At 40.5% G+C, this 12,375-nt stretch overlaps 1 protein-coding gene across 9 annotated transcripts in view; it reads left to right on the top strand.

The window, feature by feature from the left end:
- Hdac9 (histone deacetylase 9) overlaps positions 1–12,375 on the top strand; it is an 893,084-nt gene that overhangs the window by 781,568 nt on the left and 99,141 nt on the right. For all 9 annotated transcript variants that reach the window (XR_004946518.1, XM_036205789.1, XM_036205785.1 and 6 more), the window contains one exon: positions 11,400–11,518. Coding sequence is in view for 8 of the 9 variants with exons in the window: in XM_036205789.1 (XP_036061682.1) it covers positions 11,400–11,518 (119 nt within the window). In the remaining variant the exon portion in view is untranslated. The remainder of the gene's footprint in view (positions 1–11,399; positions 11,519–12,375) is intronic.

Here is a 12,375-nt window from a genome sequence, read left to right as displayed (position 1 = left end):
CTACTTAGTGCAATTTACAGATAACGTGAGTAGAGTGAGCATTTATGCATCCAGACAGTTGTCATTCCTACTCTGACTTTGTTTCTGTAGAGCTTTACAATTCTGATTTTTACACTAAAACAAATGTTGGAATCCAAGAACACTGTAAGAAAAGGCAATGCCCTTCACTAAAACAGCAATGTATTTGTATACATACTACAAATGTCTCTCTGACATATCCTGCACGAGGAACAGTGAGGAATCAAGGAAACTTCAGCTGAAATAAATGAAAAAACAAACCTGTAGCATGAATCTTAAATGGTCTTATTATTAAAATCAAACCCAGAGCCAGGTATTGAGGTGAACGCTGGAAGATCAAAGAGGCAGAACAAGCCACAGCCACCTCACCTTGGCAATTCCTCAGCTGATCCTGTTTCCTCAGACTGGAAGCCTCTGAGTCCTCATCCAAATGGATCTCAGCTGCTAAAAGCCTAAAAGCTTAACCAGCTCTAGTTCCTGGTCCTCACGCCTTATATACCTTTCTGCTTTCTGCCATCACTTCCTGGGATTAAAGGCTCACTTTGTGGGATTAAAGGCATGAGTCACATGCCTGGCTGTTTCCAGTGTGGCTTTAAACTCACAGAGATCCTGATGGATCTCTGCCTCCAGAAGGTGTGAGTGCCACCATTTTCTGGCCTCTATGTCTGTCTAGTGGCTATTCTGTTCTCTGACCCCAGATAAGTTTATTAGGATGCACAATATTTTGGGAAACACAAGATCACCTCAGACACCAAACACGACAGAAGGAATTTCATTTGAGGTTTTGTTCAGTGACTATTTGTTGAATGTTTCACATTCTTCTGGTGACTAAGAATTAGCCATTTGTCTGAGATGAACTAGCTCTTGAAGTGAGTAAAGGAACCAGAAATAAATTTTGAACATCTAAATAAATAAATAAATAAAGAAAGAAAGAAAGAAAGAAAGAAAGAAAGAAAGAAAGAAAGAAAGGAAAGGAGGAAGGAAGGAAGGAAGGAAGGAAGGAAGGAAGGAAGGAAGGAAGAAAGGAAGGAAGGAAGGAAGGAAGAAGGAAATAGCATGTCATTTGGGGAAGTGAGTGGTATGGAGGGGAAGTAAAACAAGGCATTCAATCTTGGACAGCATGTCAGTGCCATTTGGTGTTCTCACTGATGGTACAGAGTCCCAACTCTTCATAGCAAGCAACTTAATTATCTTTAAATAGACAGATAGATGAAAAAGACAGCAAGACTTATATCCCATGGGATATTATTTAGTCTTTATAAAGAAATCCAGGGGGTCCTGGGAACATGACTCATTGGGTAAAGCACTTTCTGCACAAGCCTGAGGACCCAAGTTCAAATCTCCCAGAACCCATGTAAAAGCCAATACACAGCATTCATACCTGCAATTCTCATATTTCTACCAAGAGATGGGAGGTAGATTTTCAAAAAAATCCTTGGCAGCTTGTGGGCTATTTACTCTGATATATGGAACAGTAAAACAGCAAACAGACCATCTCAAGAATTTGGAGGTGAAAACTAACATCAGACGCTGTCCTTTGACCTCCGAGTATATCTCATGACACCCCCATATTTGACAATGTATAACCTTGGAGAAACATTATTTAGTGTAATAGGCAAGCCACAGAAGGACAAATTTACAGACTTTTACTTAGATGGAGTAGTTAAGCTAGTCTAACAATGCCAGAACACACAATGGTGAGTGTCAGGGGCCAGCAACAGGGTGAAATGAGATGTTCAAAGGGTGTACATTTCAGATGTGCAAGATGGATAACTTCTAAAGATCAGGTAAAATACTGCAGCTGCAAAGCATAAGACTGTATATTCCAGTTCTCACTGAGAAGTGACTTTCATAGTAAGTGTCCTCACCACGGTGGAGAAAACAAGGAAAGGAGAATGGAAGGGAGGGAAGAGAGAGGTGTGGCAAGAAGCCTCAGTAAAGAAGGATGAAATGAAATGAATGTACTACCTTTACATCAATGACGCTGTTGTGTTCATAGACAGCACAGGGGAATGCTAGTCACAAAAGTGAGTAGGGGATGGGAATTTATTAAACAAATGTTTGACTCCTGCAGCATTTGCTTGGGAACAAGAAGTGTTCTGGAACTAAATGGTTGTTGCATAACAATGAGTGTGTTTAATGCCACTGAACCATGCCCTTTAACATAGTCAAGTGTCATATTTTATGATACATACATATTACCACAAAAAATATTTAGGTTATTAAAACACTCCTTTGGCCAGATTGAGTCAGGCATATTTGTAATTAGTGTCCTGGCAAAGAATAGGAAGACAGAGTCAAAGATGTGTTGGACAACTTCTCTGTCCAGAGACTTTTAGGGCATTAAAAACTTGCTTTTTCCTGAGGGAAATGATGGGGATCTGATAAAACATGCTGCTCTGGCCTGCTGCTGTCCACAAGAGGCAAGGAAGATGCTAACTACATCTGGGGTGAGCAGTCCTGGGGGAGGGGAGTTTCTAGAGGTATTTTAAAGTGTAGACAATGAAATCTCTTGATGCACTGGTTATGGGTGAAACAGTGAAAAATTGGACTTGCATATAAGATAGAAAAGAACTAACATGAGTTACAAGTTGAGAGAAGAAGTCAGGTGTATGGTACATGTATATGAGTGTTCACACACTCTGGGTGTTTGCGTGTTGGAAGTTTATGTTAGAACAGGCTTGTGCTTGTTATGGGGGGGCAGTTGGGGTGTGACTGTTGGGGGTATTGGGGGTATTTATATGTGTACATTGGGCATCTCTGTATATTTAGTGTGTACGTGTGCTCTGTGAGTATCTGTTTGGAACTGGTATATTGGTACATACTGGTATGTATTTGCAAAAAGAATGTGTGCTAAGTATGTAGATGTGCAAGGGATTGTTGGGTGATATGTGAGGTACATATATTGAGTGTATATGGACTGTGTAGAGGGTAGGTATGGTGTGTATTTGAGAGGGCATCAACTATGTGTTTAGGGAAGTGTGTGTGTATTTGGTGTGTGTATGTGTATGTGTGTGTGTGTGTGTGTGTGTGTGTGTGTGTGTGTGTGTGTGTGTGTTGTGGGGGTATATTTAGGATGTGTATGTCTGTGTTTGAGGTGGTTGTACAAGGAGATGCAAGATGAGAGAGACTACAGATAGGATGGAAGTCAGGGCTTGTGTAACTGATTGTGAACACCAACCTTATGGGCTGTGCTCAGTGACCCCAGTATAGATCCCCACACAGAGATGCCCTTTAGCACTTTCACAGTAGTCCAGAGGTGATAGAGATGTTGGGAATGTCTCAAGCAGGTGTCTGGATGTGAATCAGTGCTGTTCTCTGTCAGTCCAAGTGTGGACTGTTATGAATACCTTTCCAGGGGAATGTACTTGTACTTCATGTACAAATATGGGTACAGGAAGGGAAATGTACATAATGTCATGTGTACTTTGTTTTTGTTTTTGTTTTTTTAGCTGAGGATCAAACCCAGGGCCTTGTGCTTGCTAGGCGAGTGCTCTACCACTGAGCTAAATCCCCAACCCCTTTTGTTTTGTTTTTTTAAAAAAGCGTAAAAGAACAGAACCCCTTGTACCATTTGGAAATGTTTAATTCATAATCTGATGCCTTTAAGCCATGACCTACAATTACACATACAGAAAAAAGTAGACATGATTTTTACCTATAATTCACATATGCATGACCATAATATGACATTTTTAATCAGTCATACAGGGGACTGAAATCCATTGTTTGAGGTGACATACATAAATCAGAACATGGCATAGCCCTCTCCAGTCTTTCAGGGTCTTCTCATTTATTGAGAATTAAATTCAAAGCACTGCAATGGCCTCCAGTGCTCCAGCTGCCCTGGCTTCATTATCAGTTATCTGACTGGCCATTTACAGCAGTCTTCCACTGTTAACATTGTGAGTCAACCACAGTAACATCTCACGAGTCTCCGAGTACATCCAAGGCCCTCTCAGGACATTTGCACATGCTCTCCCATCTGGCAGCTGTTCTTCCCTCTAACTGCACATGACCTTCATCACTTCATGCACTGTCATTATCAGTCAGTCTAAACCAGTATCGGCCACTCCTGTGGCCTTCTGTGTAATTTGTGTTTTACCCTAGTTCTTGCTTCTTCCAATGAAATGAGGTGTCCAGGATAGGATGGCTATAGACTACTTGGTTGCTCATAAATGCCTTCTTCTTGATTAAGATGTGAAGTCTGTGAAGTCAAGAGGTCCAGACTGTCTGTGAACCCGGCTGATGACATAGATGGGTGGTAAAAATTCATTACTTGAAAGACGTGAGTGGGTGGAAGTTGGCATGCGTTCCTGCAGTCACGCACTCTCTAGCTTCTGAATAGCTCAGGTGAGAACACATTGATCGTCAAGGGAGATACAGACCATGTGTCCAGAAACTGGACAAAGCAGAGAAGAGAACCCTATTGGGGATATCGTTCCATGAGATTTGGAGCAATGGATTCCAAATTTGCAGGGAGGTACTATTGGTGAAAATATTAAGGCAAATCCACGTAGTTAAAAGGGAGGTTTATTTTGCGGGGTAACTTACAAGTGAAGGGATAGGTAACAGGGTCTGGGAAAGGTGCTGCGCAATCTGGCAGTGTTCTCTGGAGAACTCTGCTCTGTTTACCTCCAGCATCCAGCATCCAGGAACCAAGAGAGCTCTCCCATCCAGAACTTGGGTCTTCAGGGGTCCTCTCTTGGCTCTGCCTTGTAGGTGTGACAGTTACCAAAGCCTCAAAGTGGGTGGTATTTCCAGGTCAAAGCTAGAACTGCTACCAACTACAAGGTACAACCATGCCTGTCTCATAAGGGACTGCCATATTCCTCCTGAACAGCAGGCAGAGGCTGAGATCTGTTTGCTTTCATCCTCCTCTGCCATTGCTAACCTGTAGTCTATGCTCAGCCCTCTTCCCACTCCCCATGTCTTTCTATGTGTCCACAGCTACACTCTTGCATGCTCCCCGCTGAGTGTCTTCCTTGCTTTAGGTTTTGTTTGCTTATTGTTTCCTGTCAACCTTCTCCACTAATGTCCACACTCATTCTTCATTTCTGCTGAACTTTCTTCTTCCTGTTTTTTTCCTCCTGGTTACTCTGCCTCATGTATCTCTGGGCACACTGTATATGTTTGAGGCTTAACTTATAACACTACAAAGACATATTTTCTTCTTGCCTTCCTATAATCTGCAATCTGCTTAAGGGCAGAGTTTCAACTCCTTTCTGTCTTAAGCTTCCATCTACCCCAATGCTTTCTCCAGAACAGAGTTCGATAAATGGCTTCTCAAAGAATAAAGCAGTATTTAGGATTAATTTAGGTCTATGGATTCAGATGCTTTGCAATTGGAGTGGTGTGACAGAGATGGCTCAGGGAGTGGAGGGACCTGAGTTGGAATCCTCAGTCCCACATAGAAGCCAGAGGTGCAGGGAGACATGGACCAGGTGTCCAGATTGTAACCACGGAACAAAGAGGAGAATGCTAGGAATATCTTTCCAGGAGATTGGAGCAATGGTTTAGGAGTATGTGATTCCTTAGTTAGATTCAGACTTCTGGGATCACTTCCTGTCTAGTCAGTGCCAACCCACTGGCTACACTGACAGTGGGTCAGGTGAAGCACTGTTTTGAAGCTGAACCCCATTAATAATTTCCTGTGATTCACAGTGGCACATGCTGAGTGATGAGTGAAAGACACCACCCACTCATTTGACACACACCAACTCAAGGAACACTGTTCTGGCTTTAAAGAAGAAGAAATAGGCTCAGCTCTATAGCCTGAAAAGTGTGTGTGTGTGTGTGTGTGTGTATGCATGTGCATGTGCATATGTGTCTGAGTGTGAATGCATAGGTAGGTATGAATGGGAGTGTACCACTTTACTAACAATGCTCTCTCCTTTTCATGGGTCATACCTGCAGATACATAGGGAAGGAAGGAAGAGGAAGGCTGCTTTTTAAGAAGGTGAACAGAGCACACCAGCGTTACTGCCTCAACCAGCTCTTTGGAGATCTGGTTTAGATTGAGGAAGTGGATCTCTAGCTGTCTGGCCTTGAGGTTTATGGCCTAGCCTGGCTTCCTGAACAGTCTTTCCCTCTTAATTTTCACAGATGTGAGCAAGTTCCCCAAGATGTAATCCACTATTGCAAGATACCTCATGCTTTCTTTCTATAGTGGAGTACATCTTCCATCTGTGAGCTAAGATACACAATTCATCTTTTAAATTGTTTATTATCAGGTGTTTGGTCATGGCACTGAGAAAATTAAAAGATATACATCATGCGTTCCAGACCAGCCTGAGGTACATAGTGAAATCTACCTATCTATCTATCTATCTATCTATCTATCTATCTATCTATCTATCTATCTATCTATGTTTATACATAAATATACACTGAAATAGATATGCATTTATATTTAAATAAATATCCACACATAAAATATATTTAAATATATAAAATATAATGTATTTTATTATATATTGCAAATATTGTATGGCTTTGTATATGATATATTTATTTATATATACTATGTTTGAGAATATATTTATTGCCTGAACTATCTCTGTTTTTTTCCAGTTGCTTTTTTTCTTTTGAGACAGAGTTTCTCTGTGTAACAACAGCTCAGGCTGTCCTAGAACTTGCTCTGTAGACTAGACTGGCCTGGAACTCACAGAGATCTTCCTGTCACTGCCTCCTGAGTGCTGATATTAAAGGCTTGTGCCACCACTGCCCCAGCTTTTCCAGTTGTTTATATGTTTATTTTAATGTTTTTTCTATACTCTTGGGTCTTCTCATGAGTCAGGAAATTCTCTTATTCTCCATTGATATTTAAGAAGGCAGTAGATGGTGTCAGTTTTCATAATGAGTACATAAATAAGTCAATTGAGAGTCTGAATCAGCTAGTATGTTTAACCCCTCCAAAATCTCCTTTGGGATTAACATTCTGGAAAAGGGCTGGTGGTCTCTGAATGCCCTGAGGACAAAACAAAGAGAACTATATTTGGAGGTCACCAGCACCTCATGAAGAGTTTAGGCTTTGTCCACATATACTTGTCAGTAAGGAGAAGACCAGCTGAATGCTTAGTCTGGCTGTTAGCAGGAAGAGAGGCTGCTGGGATGTCTGGACACCTTCTAGTGGTCTTTGCTGGTCACATTTCTTTAACATCTTGTTTTCAGTCCTGCTTTCTCCTTCCTTGGACCTGTTTCCTCACTGAGGGTTTCCTGGGACAAATGTCCCCCATCTCTTCTCTAGTTTCTTCTATAGCGAATTTTGGGCAGTAGCTTCCTTTTCTAGCTCATTTTCCTAGTTGGCTCCCAAGTTCTCTCTTCTCAAAATTTGTTTAAAAATCTGTTTGCTAGGCTGGAGACATGGCTTGGTGGTTAAGAGCACCGGCTGCTCTCACAGAGAACCAGAGTTGCCAGTGCCTGCATGGTGGCTCACAACAGCCAGTAACTCCAGTTTCAGAGATTCCAACACTCTTTTGTCTTCCTTGCGTACTGCATGTGTGTGGAGTGCCCAAGCTCATGCAAGTACATCCATCTACACACAAATAAAATAAATAAGCGAGTCATTTTTAAAGAGGAAATAATTAAAAGTCCATTTGCTGATAACATTCCCATTGTTAAGTTGGTAACATTTCTTGTCTGATACTTTTTATTTTGAAAGAGTATTGGAGTTTCAGAAGTTTTCACAATAGTAAAGTTTTTGTGTCTATCTCGTGTCTCCTGATGGGACAAACACATAGAATCTGTAAATCTTGCTTCCTTCTGCTATTTTTCATCTTATTCAAATTGTGATTTTCTCTTTCCTTAAGTTCTTGGATTCTTGGACAATTGTTAGTTGATAGTATATTCTGTAGGAAGAGCTGTTTTCTCTCTATTCAGCTATATCTCTGTTATACTATGAACTCATGACTACTTATCTGATTTTTGCAGGTTATAATCTTCTGTTAACATCACTTTTTGTGTTTCTGGAATTGTTCCAGTTTCAACCATCCCTGACTTTTCTGCTTTAGGCCAATCTGCCTGGTGAGCACATCCTCATCCCTTCTGATGATTTCTTTGCCACCACACAGTGCTCCTGAGTTACTTCATGTTTCTGGTGATAATGTCCTAGAGTTGAGCACATTTCAAGGACCTCTGTGCTCTTTTTATCGACAATAGAACACTAGCTATTCAATCACAGGATTTTGCTATCGGGGTGTCATGGTTATTAGGAAGTGTATGATAACCCAAGCAAACATGTATGTTTTGCTTTTCTCTTTAACAACAAATCTCATGAACGCCTTTGAGGAATTTGTTCAAGAAAAATTATACTGCTTTTTCTACTTAGTATTTTCATAACAGTCTTTTGGTCTTTCATACATGGTCTTAGTCCATTTTTTGTTTCTGTGACAGATTATCTAATGCTAGATAATTGACACAGAACATAGATTTATTTGGAAATGCTTATGGAGGCTACAAAGTCCAGGATTGTGGTGCTGGTGTTTGGCATGGGCCACCATGCAGTGCCATAACATGGTGGAAGGACACACAAACAGGCATAGGACAGACTCACTGGAAGACTCATCCTTGCATCAGGAGCTCACTCCCACAGCAATGGCAATGATCCATACTGTAGCAATGGTATTTGATCTCAATATGAGTTTTGGAAAGGAGACTCAGGCTGTAGTGGATATTCTAGATCCATGCCAACATAAGTAAAAGAGCTCAAAGATTTCTGTGATGTCTCTTTAAAAGTTACCAGATATGGGGCTGGAGGAATGGCTCAGTGGCTGAGCACTAGCCGCTGTTCCAGAGGATCTGGGTTCTATTCCTACCATAAACATAGTGTCTCACAATCATCCGGTTCCATGGGATCCAATGCTCTCTTCTGGCCTCTTGAGCACCAGGCATGTAGAGATGACTGGACATATTTGCCCACAAAACACTTGTGCACACAGAATATTTTTTTAATTTGCCAAAATAATACGATCTGGGGAATATTAATTCTAACTGTTTATAAGATTTAAGCAAAGAAGAGTTTGTGACAACATATGAAAATAATTAAGGTTCAGTTTGAAATTGAACAAGCTTTAGCCACGGCAGTGTTTGCAACAAAGTGGACAATGTATATTAGATGAAGTCAATGAACAAAACATGACCAATGTTACTATTTGTAAGCACTTGTTGCCATGTGGTTGTCTAGTTTAACAAATTTGGAAAAGATTTTGTATCAGAACATTATACAAACTTTCTCTAGTCATACGCAACTAGTTTATTCAGCAAACAGTTGCCATCTGGACAAAATTCTAACAATGCATCATTTTTAAAGGTAAGGATTGGTTTGAAGAGGAACTAGAGTTTTAATAATGTATGCTTTGAAGGGAAAATTCTACCAGATATTGTCATGTTCTAGTTCCCTTCCTTTGTTGTAACAAACACCATGATCAAAACAACTTGGAGAGAAAAGGCTTTATTTCATCTTAGACTTTCAGGCCACTGTCCTTCCTCAGGAAAGTCAGGGCAGGAACCAGAAGGAGGCTTGTTGTCTTTTTGTGAAGCGTTTCCTCTGGGCAAGGGAGTGTAGCAGAAACTAAGGAAGAATGCTGCTTGCTGGCTGGATTGCTCAACCCCAGGACCATTTGCTTAGAGATGGTGCCATCGATGGGGACTGGGTCATCCTGCACCAATTAATAATCAAGACAGCCCCCCTTAGTAGACATGCCCCTAGACCAATCTAGGAAATTCCTCCATCAAGGCTTTTCTCTCCACTGTCTCCAGGCTGTGACAAGATTACATCTAAAGCTTACTGGGATGTGTGGTAGGTTTTTATTCCCCCAAAATTCCTGTTATTTTATTATTTTTGGAGTGAATTCACCTGCATAGATTGAGTTCCCTAAGATGGAGCTTTATAGAAAACCCTTTGTTTGCAAATTTAGAAATGATTAGCACTGTGAATATGTTCATTGTCTTACAGTTGTTTGCTAGAAAGTATCTAGTGCCCACCGAAAAAAAGAGAGGATCTTGAGAAAATATTCTGGATTATTTGAGAGAGTATTCCAATGTCTCAATAACACATGGGCATTTGATTCATGGCCATCAGTGAATTATTGATTACATGATATTTCTATGAAAATGACCATGTCAGAGCTGATATTATTGAAAGAAAGAATCTTGTATCTCTTCAGATCACGGATCTGTACTAAAGATTCATAACATTATTGAAGAAAAACCATAAGTAAGCTATGCATAGTGAGTAGTAGCATAGTTTTCTTGTGGTTTTCCAGCTGCTGAGAGAACTGCTGTGGAAATCTAATGTGTACATGATTGGATGGCTGGCATTTTATGCTAGGGGAAGAGTTACTAGACAAAGTGTTGAGTTGATTTATGTATCTCTGATAAGTTTCACTCAGTGATTTTCTAATTTCAACTTCCTGTTTCTGACATTCAGTCAAAATTTCTTTACATAAAGGTATGTGATCATTGTGAAAATCTAAATTGTTTGAAGAAAACTCAAAGAGCCTAATTAGTTTTCTACTGAAGGATTACTCCTGGAACACTTGCTTCAATTTCTTCTCACAGACAGAAGTCTTCCTAGCAAAATTCATAACAGTGAGCTGTTTCCTTGTTTTAGTAAATAGTCTTTGGTATTTGAATCTTTATGATGGACTTGAAGCTCTGTGCTTGAAGCCCTCATAAATTTTTTTTCTGAGGTCCTGCTGTCATTTTCTCTCAAAACTAACAGGGATGGGAAGGTTCGGAGTCCTGAGGAGGCTGAGAGGTGAGTGCTGATGTGTCTAAGTGGGGCCAGCAGGGGCTGCTGCCAGAGACAAGACTGCCGCATTCCTGGTGTGTCTGGCCTTAGACTCATTTAACATCATAATCTGGATTCTATTAAGGGAATTTTGTGTTTTTCCTTTGCAAGAGTCACCCCCTACCATGACAAATATCTTTAAGTATATTTTTTAAGTTGGGAAAGCAAACTTTTTCCCAAAAGAAATTTATAGTTCAAATATATACCAATTTCTTACTAACTAGAGCAAGCTAGGCTCTCCCTAAAGTTTCAGTTCTCCTGTAGAACATTAGTCTCCTTTGGAAGAAGTGGGGCTTTCTTTTTTATAGGCAATGGAATAACACAGTACAGATGCACTGTACTGTGACAGGTTGTAGAATGTACCTGTAGAGTATGGTGTTCAATCTGGAGAAAAAAGATGAAAGGAAAAAGACTGTGTTGGGATGCAAAAGCAACAGTGTTCACACCTGAAGGAAATGGTAAGCTTTTGATCCAGTTAGCATTTCCTTCTCCTTCTCTTCCTGGGAAGTAACTGTGGTTGTGCCAAGTCATTTTTACTAAGCAGATACCCAGATTTCCTATGAGTGACTGTTGCCTTTTCACTACACAGGACTGTTGTGATGCCTGTGGCCAAAGAGTTTGATCCAGACATGGTCCTGGTTTCTGCTGGATTTGACGCATTGGAAGGCCACATCCCTCCCCTAGGGGGTTACAAAGTGACAGCAAAATGCAAGTATCTCTTTCAAGACTTCATGAAATGCTATGACATCATACACCATTTAGTTCTTTAAGATACACAATACCTTTTGCATGAGTTCAGTTAATTTGGGGGAGTGTTTGAAAATGATTGGCAGGGTAGTTACAGCTGTCAGTTTCCTGTCTTTGGGGAAATTTTTGTTGAATAAAAGCAAAATGATTTCCTGTGGTGGACAGTGGACATGTCAGGACCTTCCTGCATTTTAGGAGTCTTAGTTTTCATTTAAAGAATTAAGTGATATGGCTTCTCTTTACAATGTATTAGCTGATCTGAGAAGTCCTAAGTTTAGAGAAGCTACTGGACTTTTTGCAAGAAGAATGTAATTGTTGTTTTATTCCATGGTACATGGGCTGGAAATAGCTATTTGGCAATAATGTTAAAGTGTTTCCTGGTTCAAATACAGGCTCAATCATGCTACAGCAATCCTAAGGGGCCTGGTCTGCTGGTCTTGTGTTGCATTGCAAGGACGCACTTTCTGGCTGTGTTCCGCAGCAGCCAGCTACCCAGCAAAGAAATGAATTTTGTGTTTTATTGCATAGAAGAATATGACTCCATGACTTTAAGAACAATTTCCTTACTCTAAGTATGAAAGCAAAGCATCTGCATAGCGCATGCACATAAATATCCATTGGCACTGTGCATCCCTACTAAACAACAAAAGACTGTAAAACTGCGCAGAAGGTGGCATGCGGTGTTGTGTGCTTTGGGGGAGTCAAAAGCAAACAAAGGAAAACAACTCAAGTAGTTTTAAGTGGGAGAGATGAGTTTGGAATGAGTTTGCTATATTAATTTGAAAAGAACCAAAGAAGTAGCTTCATGCCAACCTTTG

The sequence above is a fragment of the Onychomys torridus genome, chromosome 14 (assembly GCF_903995425.1).
Source record: "Onychomys torridus chromosome 14, mOncTor1.1, whole genome shotgun sequence".
In the NCBI taxonomy this organism is placed as follows: Eukaryota; Metazoa; Chordata; class Mammalia; order Rodentia; family Cricetidae; genus Onychomys; species Onychomys torridus.
The sequence above is the reverse complement of the archived record's forward strand: the minus strand, read 5'-3'. Positions and strand labels throughout refer to the sequence as shown.